Source organism: Macaca mulatta, chromosome 5 (genome assembly GCF_049350105.2).
Source record: "Macaca mulatta isolate MMU2019108-1 chromosome 5, T2T-MMU8v2.0, whole genome shotgun sequence".
NCBI classification, from domain to species: domain Eukaryota; kingdom Metazoa; phylum Chordata; class Mammalia; order Primates; family Cercopithecidae; genus Macaca; species Macaca mulatta.
The window spans coordinates 107,225,259-107,248,655 of record NC_133410.1 but is presented as its reverse complement, the minus strand read 5'-3'; the positions used below and the strand labels follow the sequence as shown (position 1 = coordinate 107,248,655).

Sequence of the window (23,397 nt, the reverse complement as noted above, 5' to 3'; positions counted from 1 at the left end):
GTGTTCAGGAAGGAGAAAACTCGTGCATGACCTCTGCTATCACTATTGTCTGTATCATCCTGGCTACCATCCTGGCTAACCAGAGATCCTGAGTCTCTCCATGTGACCAATTCATTACTACTATCACCAGCATTTGAGAAAGCCAATATACTAAGGCTGTTTATACCAAGGAACCTCACAGAGTCTGTGACCCTCCCCTGCCATCCCCATCAGAGATGGTGCTTGTACCTGATGCTGGGAGACTTGAGGAATTGTCACATCAGTGGATCTCTTGCAGACTTTGCCCAGCACCAACCTGGAGTGTGGCAACTCCACTGGGTTACTAGACCCAGAGAAACAGCAGCATTCATAGTAGCCTGGCTCTCGGGGACTCCTAGTCCTAGGGGAAAGGAAAGTACACCACATTAAGCGGACACTCCATGGGACAAAAGAATCCAGATGACAGGTCTTGAGTCCCAGATCTTTCTGCTCTTGTGAAGTTTCTTTCTTCCTGCGGAGGCACAGTTGCAGTACTGGGTTCGAAGGGAAAGTCTGCAGCTGTACTCCAACAGTCAGGCAGCTCTAGTGCTCATCAAGGGTCTTGGAGAAGGGGAATTCTTTTTCCTCCCATCCACCACTGCAGACACAACCGGGTCTTCTCTTATAGGTGCTCAGCATGGGTGCTCCTAAAGATAACCTTTTTCAAAGATTTCAGGGTGACTGCATCCCCACAGGAGGAGCACCTTCCAGGTTCAGGTGTAGATGAGAGGTAGAGTCACAACTCCTCTATACTTGGAACATCAACATTCCTGAAGATGAAAATAGGTGCCTGTCTGATTGAATAGCAGGAATACTGGAACACTGGGTCATTAGTGTGTCTCGAATGTGGATTGCTTTCCTGCTGCCCTGACATAGGTGCTGAAGTAGCTCCCACTCTTCACCCCTGATAACACCTCAGTGTACTTCTCTGAGAGCTTCTCCCAACCTCCAGCCAGCTCTGTCAAGGCTGTGACCTCTCTGCCTGCCATTACATATTGCATTTACCCATCTGCTTTAATCACAACCAGTTTCTAACCTGAGACACCTATCCTACTGGCATGAAGCCTGAGTTGTTCAACCCAGTAAATAAAATGCTGGGGAATAAATAAATTAATTAAAAGCACACATCTTGGGGGAACAAAGTAGGCTTCAAGAGACCTCTGCTATTCCAACTCCATAGGAGACAGTGAACTTGCTGACACACTGAGCACATTGCTACTACAACAAGCGTCTGAGAAGGCTATCATGCAAAGACTCTATAACTAAAGCTCTCATACAGGGTCTTCATTCCTGAATGCACCAATAACTGATTTAGGCTACATTAAACTATAAGCTTTAAAGCCACAGTCTTAAGGGGGAAAAAGAAATAAAGAAAAAACCACAGTCTTATAACATAAATTCAAGAATAATTAGAAGAAATAGTATACCCAAATGAGAAGGAACCGGAAAAATAATTATGATAATATGACAAAACAAGGTTCTGCAATACACCCAAAAGTTCACACTAGTGAAATCACCCAGTGGGTTCTCCTTGCCTGCTGCCTGCAGAGAGCCAGTTTATCAAGACAAGGGAACTGCAGTAGAGAAAATATTATTAATGCAGAGCTGGCTGTATGAGAGACCAGAATTTTATTATTACTCAAATGAGTCTCCCCCTAAACTTGGAAATTGAGGGTTTTAAGGACAATTTGGTGGGTAGGGGACAGTGAGTCAGGAGTGCTGATTGGTTGGGTCGGAGAGGAAATCATAGGGAGTCAAAGCTGTCTTCTTGTGCTGAGTCAATCCCTGGGTGGGGGCCACAAGACCAGATGAACCAGTTTGTTGATCTGGATGGTGCCAGCTGATTCATCAAGTGCAGGGTCTGCAAAATATCTCAAACACTGATCTTAGGTTTTATAATAGTGATGTTATCCCCAGGAGCAATTTAGGGAGGGTCAGAATTGTGTAGACGTAGCATGAGAGGAGTCCAGCTGCATGACTCCTAAACCATGATTTCTAATCTTGTGGCTAATTTGTTAGTCCTACAAAGGCGATCTGTTCTCCAAACAGGAAGGGAATTTGTTTTGGAAAAGGGCTGTTATTGTCTTTGTTTCAAAGTTAAACTATAAACTAAGTTTTCCCGAAGTTAGTTCAGCTTATGCCCAGGAATGAACATGGACAGTGTGGAGGTTAGAAGAAAGGTGAAGTTGGTTAGGTCAGATCTCTTTCACTGTAATAATTTTCTCAGTTATAATTTTGCAATGGAAGTTTCACTAGCTCTCTAGCAATATATCCAAACCAAGATGAAATCTTTGAAATACCAGAAAACAAATTCAAAAGATTAATTATTAAGGTACTCAAGGAGATACCAGAAAAAGGTGAAAACCAACATAAAGAAATTCTGAAAAGATCAGCGTATTAATGAAGAACCTATTTTAAAGAGAAAAAATATCAGAACTTCTGGAAATGAAAGACACATTTAGGGAATTACAAAATGGTAGAGGTTTCAACAATAGGCTAGAACAAGTAGAAAAAAGAGTTTCAGTGCTTAAAGACAAGGCTTTTAAATTAACCCAGTCAGAGAAAAATAAAGAATAAAGAACAGAAATGAACAAAGTCTCCAGGAAATAAGGGATTATGTAAAACGGCCAAATCTAATAATAATTGGTGTTTTGAGGGATAATAAAAAGTAAAATGTTTGGAAAATTTATTTCACATACTAGAGAAAGGTGAAAATTAACATAAAGAAATTAAAAAAAATTCAGGATATGAATGGAAACATTTCTAAAGAGATAGACATTTTAAAAAGAAACAAATCAGAACTTCTGGAAATGAAAGACACATTTAGGGAACTACAAAATGCAGTGGAGGTTTTAACAATAGACTAAAATAAGTAGAATAATTTTTTGAGGAAATTGAGGAAAACTTCCCTGGCCTTGCTAGTGATTTAGATATGCAAATACAAGAAACCCAAATAACTGGGAGATTCATTGCAAAAACAAAAACAAAAACAAAAAACACAAAAACAAAAAACAAAACACGAAGGCATATAGGCATCTAGCTATCTAAAGTCAATGTGAATGAAATAATTTTAAGAGCTGTGAGGCAAAAGCATCAGGTAACCTGTAAGGGAAAACCTTTCAGACTAACAGCAGACTTCTCAGCAGAACCCTTACAGACCAGAAGGGACTGGGGTCCTATCTGTAGCCTCCTTAAACAGGATAACCATTGGCCAAAAATTTTGTATCCAGCAAAACTAAGTCATTTTCAGACAAATAAGTGCTGACAGAACATGTTACTACCAGACAAGCCCTACATGAAATGCTGAAAGTTCTAAATCTTGAAACAAAAGACCATTATGCACCAGAATAGAATGTCTTGCAAACATAAAACTCACACGGCCTATAAAACAATAACACAATGAAGAAAAAAAAGTAGGTAACAATTCACATGATGACTGGAACAGTATCTTGATATTAATGTTGAATGTAAATGGCATAATGGTCCACTTAAAATATACAGATTGGCAGAGTAGATAAAAAGTCACAAACTAGATATTTTCAGTCTTCAAGAGACTCACCTAACATTGAAGGATTTGTATAAACTCAAGGTAAAAGAATGGCAAAAATTAATCCATGAAAATGGAAACCAAAAGTGACCAGGAGTAGCTATTCTTATATTAGATAAAACAACAAACTTTAAAGCAACAGCAGTAAAAAATGACAAAGAAGATTGTTATATGATGATAAAAGGATCGATTCAACAAGAAGATATTATAATTTTAAATTTATATGCACTTATCACTAGAGCTCTCAGATTTGTAAAACAATTACTACCGGACTTAAGAGAGGAGATAGAAAGCAACACAAGAATAGTGGGGGACTTCAACCCCTATTGACAGCACTAGACAGACGATTGAAACAGAAAATCTGCAAAGAAACAATGGTCTTAAACACTGTAGAATAAATGGACTTAACAGATATTTACAGAACATTCTACCTAAGAATTTCAGAATATGCATTCTTCTCATCAGCACATGGAACATTTTCCATGATAGACCATATGACAGGCCACAAAAAAGTCTCAATAAATTTTAAAAACTAAAAATTATAGCAAGTATCTTCTTAGATCACATCAGAATAAAACTAGAAATCAACTCCAAAAGAAACCCTAAAAACTATACATGTACGTAGAAATTAAGCAGTCTGTTCCTGAATGATTTTTGTGTTAAAAATGAAATCAAGTTGGAAATTTAACAGTTCTTTGAAATGAATAATAGTGACATGAGTCATCAAAACTTCTGGGGTACAGCAAATGCAGTGCTAAGAGGAATATTTGTAGCACTAAATGCCTACATCAGAGCCTGGAAGACCACAAACTGACAACCTGATGTAACACCTCAAAGAACTAGAGAAACAAGAACAAACTAAGCCCAAAACTAGAAGAAAAGAAGTAACAAAGATTAGAGTAGAACTACATGAATTTGAAACAAAAAATCAATACAAAAGATCAATGAAACAAAAAGTTGGTTCTTTGCAAAGGCAAAAAAAATTGATAGAACTTTAGCTAGAATAACCAAGAAAAGAAGAGAGGAGATTCAAATAAGGTCAATTAGAAATAAAACTGGAGACATTACAACCTACACCATAGAAAAACGAAAGATCATTTGAGAGTGCCATGAACACAAACTAGAAACACAAACTATGCACACAAACTAGGAAATCTAGAGGAAATGGATAAATTCCTGGAAACATACAACTTTTTTGGATTAAATCAGGAATAAATAGCAACCCAGACCAGACCAATAACAAGCAGCAATATTAAATCGGTCATTAAAAATTGACAACAAAGAAAAAAGCCCAGGTGCAGATGGGTTCACAGCTGAATTCTACCAGGCATTCAAAGAATTGGTGCCAATTCTACTGATGAAACTATTACAAAAGATTGAGAAAGAGGGAATCCTGCCTAACTCATTCTATCAAGCCAGTTTTACCCTGATATCAGAACCAGGAAAGAACATAACAAGAATAGAAAACTACAGACCAACATCCCTGATGAATATAGATGCAAAAATTCTCAACAAACTACTAGATAACTGAATCTATCAGCATATCAGAAAGATAATATATCATGATCAAGTGGACTTCATTCAAGGTGTGCAGGGATGGTTTAACATAAGCACGTCAGTAAATATAATTCATCACATAAAAAGAATTAAAAACAAAAAACATATGATTATCTCAATAGCTGCAAAAAAGCATTTGATAAAATCTAGTATCTTTTTTATGATTAAAAACCCTCAACAAACTAGATATAAAAGGGACTTAATTCAAATTAATAAACACCATCTATGACAAACCCACAGCCAACATTATATTGAATGAGGAAAAGTTGAAATCATTCCCACTGAGAACTGGAACAAGACAAGGATCCCCACTTTCACCACTTTCCATTCAGCGTAATACCAGAAGTCCTAGCCAGAGCAATCAGGCAAGAGAAGAAATACAGTGCCTTCAGATTGCAAAAAAGAAAGTCAAACTATTGCTGTTCACCAATGATATGATTATATATCATATAAAACCCTAGAGACTTCTCAAAAGTGTTGGCTGTATAAGCCTAGAGATAAGATTAGATTTGATAATCAAATTCAGTAATGTCTCAGGTTACAAAATCAATGTATACAAATCAGTAACACTGATATATGCCAACAATGACCTAACTGAGAATGAAATAAACTCAATCACCTTTGCAATAGCTCCAAAAAGGATAAAATATCCTGGAATATACTTAACCAAGGAGGTGAAAGATCTCTGTAAGGAGAACTACAAAACACTGCTGAAAGAAATCATAGATTACACAAACAAACAGAAACACATCCCATGCTCATGGATTGGGAGAATCAATATTGTGAAAATGACCATACTGCCCAAAGCAATCTACAGATTCAGTGCAATTCCTATCAAAACACCAATATCATTTTTCACAGAATTAAAGGAAACAATCCTACAATTCATACGGAATCAAAAAAGAGCCTGCTTAGCCAAAGCAATGCAACGCTAAAAGAACAAATCTGGAGGCAGCACATTACTGTACTTAAAATTATACTACAAGGCTGTAGTTATCAAAATACGTAGTACTTGTATAAAAGTAGACATATAGATCAATGGATCAGAATAGAGAATGCAGAAATAAAGCCAAATATTTACAACTAACTGATCTTTGACAAAGTACAGAACAACATAAATTGGGAAATTGATACCCTATTCAATAAACGGTGCTGGGAAAACTGGATAGCTAAATTCAGAAGAAAGAAACTGGATCCCTACATCTCATTTTATATAAAAAGCAACTCAAGATGGATTAAAGACAAATCTAATACCTAAAACCATAAAAGTTCTTGAAGATAACCTCAGAAAAAGTCTTCTGGACTTTGGCTTAGGCAAAGAATTAATGACTAAGTCCCCAAAGCAAATGGAACTAAAACAAAAATAAATAAATGAGACCTAATTAAACTACAGAGCTTCTGTATGGCAAAAGAAATAATCACCAGAATAAACAGACAACCCACAGAATGAGAGAAAATATTGCAAACTATGCATTGGGCAAAGGACTAATATGCAGAATCTACAAGGATCTCAAACAAACCAGCAAGAAAAAAACAAATAATTTCATGAAAAAGTGGGCAACTCACGTGAATAGACGTTTATAAAAAGAAGATATACAAATGGTCAACAAACATATGAAAAAATATTCAACATCACGAGTCATCAGGGAAATGCAAATTAAAACCACAATGAGATACCACCTTACTCCTGCAAGAATGACCATTATTACTATTATTATTTTTTTGAGACAGGGTCTCACTCCCTCACCCAGGCTGGAGTGCAGTAGTGTGATTATGGTTCACTAAAGCCTTGATCTCCCAGGCTCAAGTGATCCTCCTACCTCAGCCTCTCCAACAGCAGGGACAACAGGCATGTGCCACCACACTCAGCTAGTTTTTGTATTTTTTATAGAGATAGGATTTCACGATGTTGCTCAGGCTGATCGTGAACTCATGGGCTCAAGTGATCTTCCTAACTTGGCCTCCCAAAATGGTGGGATTACAGGTGTGAGCCACTTCACCCATCCAATAATGGCCAATGTTAAAAAGTAAAAACAAACAAACAAACAAAAAAACAAAGAAACAATAGATGTTGGGGTCATGAAAAGGGAATGCTTATATGTTCATGGTAGGAGTGTAAATTAGTACAATCTCTGTGGAAAACAGTATGGAGATTTCTTAGATGACTAAAAATAGATCTATGATTTGATCCAGCAGTCCCACTACTGGGTATTTAACCAATGGAAAAGAAGTCAATACATTAAAAAGACACCTGCATGTGTATGTTTATTGTAGCCAAATTCACATTTGCAAAGATATGGAATCAATCTTAGTACCCACTGACCAATGAGTGGATAAAGAAAATGTGGTATATATACACCATGGAATACTACTCAGCCATAAAAAAAATAACATAATATCTTTTGCAGCAACTTGTATGGAGCTGGAGGCCATTATTCTAAGTGAAGTAAGTCAGGAATGAAAAACCAAATACTGTATGTTTTCACTGATAAGTGAGACCTAAGCCATGGGTACACAAAGGCACACAGAGTGATATAGTGGACTTTGAAGACTCAGAAAGGGGAGGGTGGGAGGAGAATAGGGATAAAAAACTACTTATTGGGTACAATGTACAGTACTTGGGTGATGGGTGCACTGAAATCTTAGAATTCACCACTATACTATTCATTCATGTAAGGAAAAACCACTTGTACCCCAAAAGCAAAGCTATTGAAATAAAAATTATTACAAAAATAAGTTATTTTTCAGCTTCAAACAATTTAAAAACTATGCAAAAATAATAATGCTGGCTTAGATGTTCTATATTCAAAGGCTTTCACATTTTTTAAAAGACGTGACTGTGATTGTTCTATTTTTGAAAGTGATAGGAGGTACCTATATTATCTGGAGTGGATATTTTAGTAAATTAATGTTACCAAAAAATGGACAAAGAAAGAAAGATGTCTATTCTCTACTATGTGTCAAATTCTGAAATATTAACTGTGAATATCAAATTCTGAAACAAAAACAATAAAATGTGTAAAATATGGGAAAATAGATTCTTATCCCTTTTGCATATACAAAGGATGTTGCTGCTGTTTATTCTATTTAATTAAATGAATACAAATAAATTGTATGACAAATTAGAAAGAGTATCACAAGGATTAATTGCTCATTAAAATATTACATTACTAGATTCCTCTAACCTATTAATTTAAATCTTCAATGCATATAAAGAATTATGATATATAAAAGTGAGTGGATCATTTCACTTAGAAAATATATTAACCCAGAATTGCCACATAATTAAATGGTTAATTGTGAATATATTTTTATTAATAATAAATTGTAAAACAATACTATATAATTGGCTAAAAATCTTAATATATTATTGAGATAGAACTTGCTGGTTATGAAATAGAACATAGCTAATATGTTTAAGTGATGTGTGCAGATCCATTATGCTTACCTAGAGGTTCATATAATTAATTCTTTTTCTATTTTAATATCTCATTGACTTACAGCTTTTTATTTCTGTATCACATTTGAAAATTTTATTTTTTTGTGAATATGTGTCTTTAATGCCAGATAATATTGACGACCTTCATCACAAACTTATTATTTATAGTGCTTCTTGTATTGATAAAAATAAATGATGTACTCTTTTTAACCCCTTCTTTCAACAGGCATGTTGGCATTCACAGGGTGGTGGAATTTCTGATGAATTACCTAACCTGACTAACAAATATGCGGCTTTCTTGTCAAGAGCCGAAAGAACTATGAAAGTATCAGATATGGTAAGAAGACTCCTACAATCAAATATTTTCATTATCTAGAAATCATGGAGGAGGCTGCATAACATAAACTTTATATTAGGACCTGAGTGAGGTAACTGATAGCCTGCTGTAGCCTCCTTGGCTAGACTGATACTTTTATATTTTTAAAGTTCAACAAAATTCTTCAAGCTATGCCAAACTCTAGAATTGCTATATGAGAGATTATTACATGGAATATCCCTTGTAGGGTCAGAGAACATTCATTCTTAGGACATATAGAAAAGCTGAACTTGTGTTGTGTATGGAGTAAAATATTTACTAGGTTTAACTCATTTTACTCATAGTGCAAATGTTTTCTCTTTTCAATGTGAATTCATCTTGAAATCTAAGACTCCTCAGTGATTTATTTTTATTCCTATTGACCTGCATGTTAAATGGTATGGCTATAAATTTTTCTGAATTTCCTTTTTTTAATAAATACCTAATAGTGAGTAAATTGAAAACAGTAAAGCAGATTAAATTAAAAAATGGGTAATTGATTAATTCAGATTGAATTTACAAATATATCAAAGTAAAATTTGGAGTTAAAAAGCTGGACCCAATGGTAATGTTGCTGGAGTCTAAATGTTTGTATCCCCTTAAAATTCATATATTGAAATCCTAACTCCCAAGATGATGGTATTAGGAGGTGGCACTTTCTGGGAGGTGATCATGTCATGAGGGTGGAGACCTCATAAATGGGATTAGTACTCTTATAAAATAGGTCCAAGGGGGCTCGTTTTCCCCGTTTACCATGAGGACTCAGAGAAGGCACTGTCTTTGAGGAAGCAGGGCCTCTCCAGATACTGAGTCTGCTTGTGCCTTAATGTTGGACTTTCCAGCCTGCAGATCTGTGAGAAATAAATTTCATTTATAACCTACCCAGTTTATGGTATTTTGTTATAGCACTCCAAACAGACAAAGGCAAATGTTACAGTGTAGCCTTTTGTGAACAAGGTGTTATTAAAATACATTTTTGTAGAAATTGGACTATCTTGAGAAGATATTGTTAATAGCACATTTCAAAACAGGATTATTAAACAAGGTTTAAAATGTAGCTAATCAATAAAAACAGAGTATAGCTTGCTGAAATAAAATTCTGCTACGTGAGATAATGCCAACAGTTGATTTGTAATACTTTTGATTGTGAAATAACTGGTACAAGATCAGGATGAACTAATTTAAGGGAATGACAAATGCAATGCTAGTTAATATAACTGTGAATGTCTTGGAAATCATAGGAATTAGATTAATTTGGTGAAAGCTATTCAGGAATGGACTTACTATTTTTTTCTGAGGCATTATTGGAATCTGAGATATAGTCAAAATTAGCATCAGGTTCTATTCTATGAGTTTTTTTGTAATTATAAATTCAAAAGACAGTTTAAAATCATCTAGCAATATTCTTTACATGTAGTAGATTCTGAGTAATTTTTAACTAGTTGTGCTGTTTTAATGGATTATTTCTTCATCTTGAGGAATTTTAGAGTTCAACTGTATTTTTCAAGTGAATCATTGTTGTACACACCTCAGGATCCATTGGGAGGTATGCCATGACTAATTTATTACTAATATAATGCTTTTAGGCTTAGAAATCATTGAATGGATTCAAAGTTATTTCTATCATAATATCACAGGTAGTAGGAAAAAACAAGGGAAATTTCTGAAAGCATCCATAGGAAGGCAGCATATATATGTATATATGTTAAACTTTCTGTTTGTAGTGAAAAAAGATGGTGCACATCTGCTCTAAAGGAAGACAAGTTGCTTCACCAATATTTTTGACTTAATTTACATATTTTTCTTTTAACTTTGTCCCTCTTTAGATCTGAAAACTTCTTTTTAGTGTTTTCTTTTCTGGCATGAAACATTTGCAATTAAAATTATTCAGTGGGACTCTGGTTACCCAAGAAGCAGAATAGTTTAGTCACATAGAAAGCTTGGTTTTTAAATCTCTTTTGCAAATGACAATACATTTCAAACAGGTGGGTATATAATGTGCATGTAATGAAAAATCCAAATCATTGATCTCAAAATAAAATTGAAATAATATCTCAAATTTATGAAGTAATTGAATTAATTTTATTATTTATTTTAAATAAAAATAAAATTTACCTCCCAGGTATTTTACTTATGGATATACCACAGTCTTAAAGGATGATTTGATAGCTTAATTTTCCAAATTGTATCTTTACATACAAAATATAGCTCCCTTCCAGACTTCTGATTTCATACGAAAGACTTATTTCTTGTACAACATCCCAGGGAAATATTTTATATTCTTTTAAAAAAAGCTATGATATAAGCATTAGTTGATTATAAATAGAAAGAAAATATGACAAATGGAGGATGAACACAGACATCTGTTTACTGAGCATTCTAGAAGCAGAATGTAGAGACAATAATTATTTGATATAGAAAACACAATGTTGTTTCAAGCTGAATAAAAGCATAAGTTATTGATTTGAGGAGCTCAACAGAATGCCAAGGAGGATAAATATAAAAATACCTCTGTCCTTCTCACTTTTTTTTTTTTTTTGCATTTTCAGAAGATCCTAACTACATAAAATATCCTTGAGGCTTCCACAGAGTAAAGTCATTGGGTAACCCACAAAGGGATGAGAAATATAACTTACGTCAGGTACTTGCTTAGCAGCATTAGCCACATTTCAAGGCTAGGAGATGATGAAGTAGTATTTTCTTAAATTTCTCAGGGGAAATGATTTTGGATATAGAGTTCTCCCTCTGCCTAAAGTTTCAATTAAATGAATCAAGAAAATAATTTTCCAACATGCAATAGTTCAGAAAGTTTAGTAACTCTGTGTCTTCATATGTGGAGTTGCTTCAGCAAAATAAAAAAAGGAAATAAAAGAAGGGTGACATAAAGACAAAGAAGAATATGAATTCTTATATGAATATGAATTTCCTAGACAAAGTAAAGTGAAAACTCATTAATGAAGAAGTCATTTTAGCTCATGTATGACATATTCTTCAAGAGGCAGGAGTTTGATGACATAAAATTTATTACTTGTGTATGGCCACATTACTTGGTTCTGTAGGGAATAATAATGATAATATAAATCCTGCTTTAAAATTGGTTTATTTAAAAATCACAATAAAGTGATATACGAGCTGAAGGATGAAATAGCTGGTATAAAAAAGTACCTAACAGGTCTAATAGAGCTAAATAATACAATACAAGAATTTCACAATGCAATTGCAAGTATTAATAGCAGAATAAACCAAGCTGTGGAAAGAATCTTAGAATATGAAGACTGGTTTTCTGAAATAAGACAGTCAGACAAAATCAGAGAAAAAGAATAAAAAGGAATGAACAAAATGTCCAAGATGTATGGGATTATGTAAAGAGGCGACATTTATGAATCACTGGCATCCCTGAAAGGGAAGGGAAAAAAGCAAGCAACTTGGAAAATATATTTAAGGATATCATCCATGACTACTTTCCCAATTTTGCTAGAGAGGCCAATGGACAAATTCAGGAAATACAGATAACTTCTGCGAGATTCCACACAAGAAGATCATCCCCAAGATAGAGAATTCTTGGATTTTCCAAGGTTGAACTGAAAGAAAGAATGTTAAAGGCAGCTAGAGAGAAAGAGCAGGTTACCTACAAAGGGATCTCTATGAGGCTAACAGCTGACCTCTCAGCTGAAACCCTATAAACCAAGAGACTGGGGGCCTATATTCAACTTTCTTAAAGAAAAAAATCTTCAACCAAGAATTTTTTATCCAGCTAAGTTAAGATTCCTAAGTGAAGGAGAAATAAGGTCCTTTTCAGATAGGCAGATGTTGAGGGAGTTCATTATTGCCAGACCTGCCTTACAAGATATCTTGAAAGACGCACTATGTATAGAAAGGAAACACCACTACCAACTAGTACAAAACACATTTAAACACACAGGACCAATGTGACTGTAAAATAACCACATGAACAAGCCAACATAATAACCAGGTAACAGCACAATGCCAGGATCAAATCTGTACATATCAATACTAACTTTGAATGTAAATGGGCTAAATGTCCCAGTTAAAAGGCACAGAAAGGCAAGCTGGATAAAAAAGCAAAACCCAATTGTATACTGTTTTCAAGTGACCCATCTCACATGTAATGACTCTCATAGGCTCAGAATAAAGGGATGGAGGAAAATCTACCACACAAACGTTAAACAGAAAAGAAGCAGGGGTTGCAATCTTAATTTCAGACAAAACAGATTTCAAACCAACAAAGATCAGAAATGATAAAGAAGAGCATTACATAATGGTAAAGGTTTCAATTCAACAAGAAGACCTAACTATTCTAAATATATATGCATCCAACAAAGAGAACCCAGATTTACTTATTTATTTTTTCTTTTTTAAAATTATACTTTAAGTTCTAGGGTACATGTGCACAAAGTGCAGGTTTGTTACATATGTATACTTGTGTCATGTTGTTGTGCTGCACCCATTAACTTGTTATTTACATTAGGTGTATCTTCTAATGCTATCCCTCCCTCCTCCCCCAACCCCATGACAGGCCCCAGTGTGTGGTGTTCCATGCCCTGTGTCCAAGTGTTCTCATTGTTAAATTCCCACCTATGAGTGAGAACATGTGGTGTTTGGTTTTCTGTCCTTTCGCTAGTTTGCTAAGAATGATGGTTTCAAGCTGCATCCATGTCCCTACAAAGGACATGAACTCATCCTTTTTTTATGGCTGCATAGTATTCCATGGTGTATATGTGCCACATTTTCTTAATCCAGTCTATCATTGATGGACATTTGGGTTGGTTCCAAGTCTTTGCTATTGTGAATAGTGCCGCAATAAACATACATGTGCATGTGTCTTTATAGCAGCATGATTTATAATCCTTTGAGTATATACCCAGTAATGGGATGACTGGGTCAAATGGTATTTCTAGTTTTAGATCCTTGAGGAATCGCCACACTGTCTTCCACAATGGTTGAACTAGTTTACAGGCCCATCAACAGTGTAAAAGTGTTCCTATTTCTCCACATCCTCTCCAGCACCTGTGGTTTCCTGATTTTTAATGATCGCCATTCTAACTGGTGTGAGATAGTATATCATTGTGGTTTTGATTTGCACTTCTCTGATGGTCAGTGGTGATGAATGATTTTTCATGTATCTGTTGGCTGCATAAATGACTTCTTTTGAGAAGTGTCTATTCATATCCTTCACCCACTTTTTGATGGGGTTGTTTGATTTTTTCTCATATATTTGTTTAAGTTCTTTGTAGATTCTGGATATTAGCCCTTTGTCAGATGGGTAGATTGCAAAAAAAAATTTTCCTATTCTGTAGGTTGCCTGTTCACTCTGATGGTAGTTTCTTTTGCTGTGCAGAAGCTCTTTAGTTTAATTAGATCCCATTTGTCAATTTTGGCTTTTGTTGCCATTGCTTTTGGTGTTTTAGTCATGAAGTCCTTGTCCATGCCTATGTCCTGAATGGTATTGCCTAGGTTTTCTTCTAGGGTTTTTATGGTTTTAGGTCTGACATTTAAGTCTTTAATCCATCTTGAATTAATGTTTGTATAAGGTGTAAGGAAGAGATCCAGTTTAGCTTTCTACATATGGCTAGCCAGTTTTCACAGCATCATTTGTTAAATAGGGAATCCTTTCCCCATTTCTTGTTTTTGTCAGGTTTGTCAAAGATCAAATGGTTGTAGATGTGTGGTATTATTTCTGAGGGCTCTGTTGTGTTCCATTGGTCTATCTCTCTGTTTTGGTACCAGTACCATGCTGTTCTGGTTACTGTAGCCTTGTAGTGTAGTTTGAAGTCAGGTAGCATGATGTCTCCAGCTTTGTTCTTTTGGCTTAGGATTATTTTGGCAATGCAGGCTTTTTTTGGTTCCATATGAACTTTAAAGTAGTTTTTTCCAATTCTTTGAAGAAAGTCATTGGTAGCTTGATGGGGATGGCATTGAATCTATAAATTACCTTGGGCAGTATGGCCATTTTCGCAGTATTGATTCTTCATATCTGTGAGCGTGGAATGTTCTTCCATTTTTTGTGTCCTCTTTTATTTCATTGAACAGTGGTTTGTAGTTCTCTTTGAAGAGGTCTTTCACATCCCTTGTAAGTTGGATTCGTAGGTATTTTATTTTCATTGAAGCAATTGTGAATGAGAGTTCATGCATGATTTGGCTCTCTGTTTGTCTGTTATTGGTGTATAGGAATGCTTGTGATTTTTGCACATTGATTTTGTATCTTGACACTTTGCTAAAGTTGCTTATCAGCTTAAAGAGATTTTGGGATGAGATGATGGGGTTTTCTAAATATACAGTCATGTCATCTGCAAACAAGGACAATTTGACTACCTCTTGTCCTACTTCAGTACCCTTTGTTTCTTTCTCCTGCCTGGTTGCTCTGGTCAGAACTTCCAAGACTATGTTGAATAGGAGTAGTGAGAGAGGGCATCCCTGTCTTATGCCAGTTTTCAAAGGGAATGCTTCCTGTTTTTGCCCATTCAGTATGATACGACTGTGGGTTTGTCATAAATAGCTCTTATTATTTTGAGATATGTCCCATCAATACCTAATTTATTGACAGTTTTTAGCATGAAGGGATGTTGAATTTTGTCAAAGGCCTTGTCTGCATCTATTGAGATAATCATGTGGTTCTTGTCTTTAGTTCTGTTTATATGCTGGATTACGTTTATTGATCTGCATATGTTGAACCAGCCTTGCATCTCAGGGATGAAGCCAACTGGATCTTGATGGATAAGCTTTTTGATGTGCTGCTGGATTCTATTTGCCAGTATTTTACTGAGGTTTTTGCATCGATGTTCATCAGGGATATTGGTCTAAAATTCTCTTTTTTTGTTGTGTCTCTGCCATTTTTTGGTATCAGGATGATGCTAGCCTCATAAAATGAGTTAGGGAGGATTCCCTCTTTTTCTGTTGATTGGAATCGTTTTAGAAGGAATGGTACCAGCTCCTCCTTGTACCTCTGGTAGAATTTGACTGTGAATCCATCTGATCCTGGACTTTTTTTGGTTGGTAGGCTATTAATTATTGCCTCAATTTCAGAGCCTGTTATTGGTCTATTCAGGGATTCAACTTCTTCCTGATTTAGTCTTGGGAGGGTGTATGCATCTAGGAATTTATCCATTTCTTCTAGGTTTTCTAGTTTATTTGCATAGAGGTGTTTATAGTATTCTCTGATGGTAGTTTGTATCTCTGTGGGATTGGTGGTGATATCCCCTTCATCATTTTTTATTGTGTCTATTTGAGTCTTCTCTCTTTTCTTCTTTGTTAGTCTCGCTAGCGGTCCGTCAATTTTGTTGATCTTTACAAAAAACCAGGTCCTGGATTCATTTATTTTTTGAAGGATTTTTTATGTCTCTATCTCCTTCAGTTCTGCTCTGATCTTAGTTATTTCTTGCCTTCTGCTAGCTTTTGAATGTGTTTGCTCTTGCTTCTCTAGTTCTTTTTATTGTGATGTTTAGGGTGTCAATTTTAGATCTTTCTTGCTTTCTCTTGTGGGCATTTAGTGCTATAAATTTCCCCGTACACTCTATTTTAAATGTGTCCCAGAGATTCTGGAATGTTGTGTCTTTGTTCTCATTGGTTTCAAAGAGCATCTTTATTTCTGCCTTCATTTCTTTATGTACCCAGTAGTTATTCAGGAGCAAGTTGTTCAGTTTCCATGTAGTTGAGTGGTTTTGAGTGAGTTTCTTAATCCTGAGTTCTAGTTTGATTGCACTGTGGTCTGAGAGACAATTTGTTATAATTTCTGTTCCTTTACCTTTGCTGAGGAGTGCTTTACTTCCAACTATGTGGTCAATTTTGGAATAAGTGTGATGTGGTGCTGAGAAGAATGTATATATTCTGTTGATTTGGGGTGGAGAGTTCTATAGATGTCTATTAGGTCTGCTTGGTGCAGTGCTGAATTCAATTCCTGGATATCCTTGTTAACTTTCTGTCTCGTGGATCTGTCTAATGTTGACAATGGGGTTTTAAAGTCTCCCATTATTATTGTGTGGGAGTCTAAGTCTCTTTGTAAGTCTCTAAGGACTTGCTTTATCAATCTGGATGCTCCTGTATTGGGTGTATATATATTAAGGATAGTTAGCTCTTCTTGTTGAATTGATCCCTTTACCATTACGTAATGGCCTTCTTTGTTTCTGTTGATCTTTGTTGGTTTAAAGTCTGTTTTATCAGAAACTAGGATTGCAACTCTTGCTTTTTTTTTGTTTTTCATTTGCTTGGTAGATCTTCCTCCATCCCTTTATTTTGAGCCTATGTGTGTCTCTGCACATGAGATGGGTCTCCTGAATACAGCACCCTGATGGGTCTTGACTCTTTATCCAATTTGCCATTCTGTGTCTTTTAATTGGAGCATTTAGCCCATTTACATTTAAGGTTAATATTGTTATGTGTGAATTTGATCCTGTCATTATGATGTTAGCTAACTATTTTGCTCATTAGTTGATGCAGTTTCTTCATAGCGTTGATGGTCTTTACAATTTGGCATGTTGCAGTGACTGGTACTGGGTGTTCCTTTCCATGTTTAGTGCTTCCTCTGGGAGGTGTTGTAAGGTAGGTCTGGTGGTGACAAAATATCTCAGCATTTGCTTGTCTGTAAAGGATTTTATTTCTCCTTCACTTGTGAAGCTTAGTTTGGCTGGATATGAAATTCTGGGTTGAAAATTGTTTTTAGTAATGTTGAATATTGACATCCACTCTCTTTTGACTTGTAACGTTTCTGCTGAAAGATCCACTGTTAGTCTGATGGGCTTACCTTTGTCGGTAAACTGACATTTGTCTCTGGCTGGCCTTAACATTTTTTCCTTCATTTCAACTTTGGTGAATCTGACAATCATGTTTCTTGGAGTTACTTTTCTTGAGGAGTATATTTGTTGCATTCTCTGTATTTCCTTAATTTTAATGTTGACCTGCCTTGCTTGGTTGGGGAAGTTCTCCTGAATAATATCCTGAAGAGTGTTTTCCAACTTGGTAAGAGAACCCAGATTTGTAAAGCACATTCTTAGAGACCTACAAAGAGACATAGACCCCCTTACAATAAGACTTCAGCACCCCACTGACAGTATTGGGCAGATTATTGAGTCAGAAAATTAACAAAGATATTCAAGAGTTATATGCAACATTGGACCAAATGGATCTGATAGGCATCTTCAGAACTCCCCACCCCTAAACAACAGAATATATATTCTTCTCATTGCCACATGCACACACTCTGAAATTGACCACATCATTGGACATAAAACAATCTTCAACAAATGTAAGAGAACTGAAATTATACTAAACACATCCTTGGACCACAGTGTGTTAAAAATAGATGCCAAGACTATAAAAAAAACACTCAAAATCATGCAATTATATGGAAATTAAACAACGTGCTTCTGAATGACTTTTGGGTAAATAATGAAATTAAGGCAGAAATCAAGAAGTTCTTTGAAAATAATGAGAAGATAACACATACCAGTATTCTGAAATACAGCTAAGGCAGTGTTAAGAGGAAAATTCATAGTACTGAATTTCCACATCAAAAAGTTGAAAAGGAGGGGCAGACCCAAGATGGCCTACTAGAAGCAGTGGTGGTCAGAGGCTCCCACTGAAAAGAACCAAAATAGCATGCATATCTTGTACTGGCAACTAAGGTATCCAGCTTCTCTCATCAGGACTGACCAAGTGGTTCACATGACTAGTGGAGAGCAATGAAAAGCAGGGTGTTTTGTCAGCCCACCTGAGAGCCACACGGGGCAAGGGGCACCTCCAGCACCAGCCAAGGGAGGCAGTGAGTGAGCGTACCATCTAGCCTGGGAAGCTCTGCTTTTTCCACAGATCTGTGCAAACCATGGATCAGAAGATCCCACTTGTGAGACCAGGCCACCAGGGCCTTAGGTCCCAACCACAGAGCTGTGCAGATTCTCAGCAGTCAATTGACTGGAATTTGGCTAAGACTACAGAGTTCCTGGCGGGGAAGGTGGCTATCATCACTGTGGCTGCCTGCTGTCTAAGCCATCTGAGCTCCCTGGGGGAAAGACAGTAGCCATCACTGCAGCTGCTGGCTGCCTAAGATAACTGAGCTCCCTGAGGGAGGGGTAGCTGTTATCACTGCAGCTGCCGGCTGCCTAAGACAACTCAGCTTCCCAGGGGAGGGATGGCAGCCATCACTGTGGCTGCTAGTTACTTAAGACACTGGACTCTCGGGGACAATAAGCAGTGGCCATCACTATAGCTCCAGGCAGCTGTTTTTTTCCTGCTGGTGCCAGGGAGACTGGACTACTTGGTTCCAGGGGATATTCCCCACAGCACAGCACACCAGCTGTGGCAGATCATGGCCAGACTGCCTTTGTAGGCCAGATCCTGACCCATCACTGCTCACTGGGTAGTGCCTCCCTGCAGGAGCTCCAGCAACTCCAGCCAGAGGCTTAGGGACAGAACTCTGATTTTCCTGGGTCTGAGCCCCTAGGGGAAGGGGTGGCCATGGTCTCTGTGGACCTACAGACTATGTCTTCCTTCCTGCTAGCTCTGAGGAATCTGGCAGCCCAAATGAGTGGGTTTGCCCGGAGTGCAGCACACCCCCTCAACCAAGCAGCAGCCAAGTGTCTTTGTTAAATGGGTCTTGGTTCCTGTGCCCACTGCAGTTGGATGAGAGCCCCCAACAGGGGTCAGCAGACACCCTATACAGGAGTGTTTCTACTGACATTAGGTTGGTGCCCCTTGAGGTCAGAGATCCCAGAGGAAAGAGCAGGCACCCATCTTTGCTGTTCTCCAGCCCCCTCGGGTGGCATCTTCATGTGCAGGAGGGATCCAGATGAATAGAGCCTTAAGTGAACCCTCAGCAAACCACAGCAGCCCTACAGGAGAGGTATATGACTATTCAAAGGAAAACAAACAAGTAGAAAGCAACAAGAACAGCATCAACAAAAAAGTTCCTACGAAAACCTCATCCAAAGGTCAGCAGCCTGAAATATTGACACTAGACAAACTCACGAAGATGAGAAAGAGTCAACAAAAAACCGCTGAACATTCAAAAGGACAGGGTGCCTCTTCTCCTCTAAATGATCACAATACCTCTTCAGGAAGGGCACAGAACTGGACAGAGTCATGATGAGACAGATGAATTACAGAAGTAGCCTTTAGAAGGTGGATAATAACAAACCTTGCTGTGGTAAAGGAGCATGTTCTAACCCAATGCAAAGAAGCTAAGAACCATGATAAAAGGTAACAGGAGCTGCTAGCTAGAATAACCAGTTTAGAGAGGAACATAAATAGCCTGATGGAGCTGAAAAACACACCACAAGAACTTTATAATGCAAACACAAATGTCAATAGCTGAATCGATCAAGTGGAAGAAAGAATATCAGAGCTTGAAGACTGTCTTGCTGAAATAAGGCAAGCAGACAAGTTTAGAGAAAAAAGAATTAAAAGGAACAAACAGAACCCCCAAGAACCTTAGGACTATGAAAAAAGACTGAACCTATGACTGATTAGAGTACCTGAAAGAGACAGGGAGAATGAACCAAGTTGAAAAACACACTTCAGGATATCATCCAGGAGAAATTCCCCAACTTAGCAAGACAGGCCAACATTCAAATTCAGGAATCCAGAGAACCCCAATAAGATACTCCATGAGAAGATCAACCCCAAGACACATAATCGTCAGATTCTCTAAGTTTGAAATGAAAAACGAAACGTTAAGGGCAGCCAGAGATAAAGGCCAAGTCACCTACAAAGGGAAGCCTATTAGACTAACAGTGGAAGCTCTCAGCAGAAACACTGCAAGCCAGAAGAGAGTGGGGGCCAATATTCAACATTCTTTTTTTTTTTTTTTTTTTTTTTTTTGAGGCGGAGTCTCGCTCTGTCGCCCAGGCTGGAGTGCAGTGGCCGGATCTCAGCTCACTGCAAGCTCCGCCTCCCGGGTTTCAACATTCTTAAAGAAAAGAATTTTCAACCCAGAATTTCATATCCGGCCAAACTAAGCTTCATAAGTGAATGAGAAATAAAATCATTTTCAGACAAGCAAATGCTGAGGGAATTCATCCCACCAGGCCTGCTTTGCAAGAGCTCCTGAAGGAAGCACTAAAGAAGGAAAGGTAAAACTGGTACCAGCCACTGTAAAAAACATGTTGAAGTACAAAGACCAATGAAACTGTGAAGAAACTGCATTAATTGGTGGGCAAAATAACCAACTAGCATCATGATGACAGGATTGAATTTAATAACATAACAATATTAACCTTAAATGTAAATGGGCTAAATGCCCCAATTAAAAAGCACAGACTGGTGAATTGGATAATGTCAAGAACCATCAGTGTGCTGTATTCAAGAGACACATCTCATGCAAAAAGACACACTTGGGCTAAAAATAAAGGGATGGAGGAAAATTTACCAAGCAAATGGAAAACAGAAAAAATCGGGGGTTGCAATCTTAGTCTCTGACAAAACAGACTTTCAAACCAACAAAGATTTAAAAAAAAAAAAAAAAAAAAAAAGATAAGGGGGCATTACATAACCGTAAAGGAATGAATTTAATAATAAGAATTAACTATCCTAAATATATATGCACCCAATACAGGAGCACCCAGATTCATAAAACAAGTTCTTAGAGACCTACGAAGAGACTTAGAGTCCCATACAATAATAATGGGAGACTTTAACACATCACTGTAAACATTAGACAGATTATCAAGAGAGAAAATTAACAAGATAGTCAGGACTTGTACTCAGCTCTGGATCAAGTGTAACTGATAGATATCTGCAGAACTCTGCACCCCAAAACAACAGAATATACATTCTTCTCAGTGCCGCACAGAACTTATTCTAAAATCGATCACATAATTGGAAGTAAAACACTCCTCAGCAAATGCAAAAGAATGGAAATCATAAAAAACAGTCTCTCAGACCACAGAACAATCATATTAGAACTCAGGAGTAAGAAACTCACTCAAAACCACACAACTACATGGAAATTGAACATCCTGCTCCTCAATGATTCCTGGGTAAATAATAAAACTAAGGCAGAAATCAAGAAGTTCTTTGAAACCAATGAGAACAAAGAGACAATGTACCAGAATCTCTGAAAAGCAGCTAAAGCAATGTTATGAGGGAAACTTCCAGCACTAAGTGCCCACATCAGAAAGCTAGAAAGATCTCAAATAGACACCCTATATTTAGACCCTATATTTAGAAAATCTGTTAGTATTGGCCCAAAAGCTCCTTCAGCTGATAAAAAACTTCAGATAAATTTAAGGATACAAAATCAATCTACAAATGTCATTAATATTCCCACACACCAACAGTAGTCAAGCTGAAAGCCAAATCACGAATGAACTCATTCACAAAGGCCACAAAAAGAATAAAATTCCTAGAAATACAGCTAACCAGGGAGGTTAAAGGTCTCTAAAATGAGAATTACAAAACACTGCTCACAGAAATGAGAGAAGAGAGAAGACACAAACAAATGGAAATATATACCATGCTCATGGCTAGGAAGAATCAATATTGTTAAAATGGCCATACTGCTCAAAGCAATTTGTGGATTCAATGCTATTTCTATGAAACTACCAATGACATTCTTCCCTGAACTAGAAAAAAATCTTTAAAAATTCATATGGAACCAAAAAAGAGCCTGAATAGCCAAGGCAATCCTAAGCAAAAAGAACAAAGGTGGAGGCATCATGTTACCTGATTTCAAACTATACTACCAGGTTGCAGTAACCAAAACAGCATGGTACTGGTACAAAAACAGGCACATAGACCAATGGAACAAAAAAGAGAGACCATACATGAGGCCATACATCTACAAACATCTGATCTTCAACAAATCTGATAAAAACAAGCAATGGGGAAAAGATTCCCAATTCAATAAATGGCACGGGGATAACTGGTTAACCATATGCAGAAAAATGAAGCTGGACCCCCTTTTTATACCACATACAAAAAAACAACTCAAGATGATTAAAGACTTACATGTGCAACCCAAACTTCTAAAAATCCTTGAGAACAACCTAGCCAATAGTATCTTGGCATAATAATGGGTAAAGACTTCATGACAAAGACACCAAAATTAATTGCAACAAAAGTAAAATTTGGGCTGGGTGTGTTGGCTCATGCCTGTAATCCCAGCACTTTAGGAGGCTGAGGTGGGTAGATTACGAGGTCAAGAGATTAAGACCATCCTGGCCAACATGGTGAAACCCTGTCTCTACTAAAAATACAAAAATTAGCTGGGCATGGTGGTGCGTGCCTGTAGTCCCAGGTACTTGGGAGGCTGAGGCAGGAGAATCGCTTGAACCTGGGAGGCAGAGGTTGCAGTGACCTGAGATTATGCCCCTGCACTCCAACCTGGTGACAGGGCAAGACTCCATCTCAGAGAAAAAAAAAAAAAAAGTAAAAATTGAAAAATGGGATTTGATTAAACTTAAGAGCTCCACAGTAAAGGAAACTATCAACAGAGTGAGCAGACGGCCTACAGAATGGGAGGGAATTTTTGCA

At 37.0% G+C, this 23,397-nt stretch overlaps 1 protein-coding gene across 1 annotated transcript in view; it reads left to right on the top strand.

Annotated features, from left to right (window-relative positions):
- STPG2 (sperm tail PG-rich repeat containing 2) overlaps positions 1 to 23,397 on the top strand; it is a 547,712-nt gene that overhangs the window by 193,138 nt on the left and 331,177 nt on the right. The window contains exon 8 of the mRNA XM_078002688.1: positions 8,788 to 8,898. Within this exon, the coding sequence (XP_077858814.1) occupies positions 8,788 to 8,898 (111 nt within the window). The remainder of the gene's footprint in view (positions 1 to 8,787; positions 8,899 to 23,397) is intronic.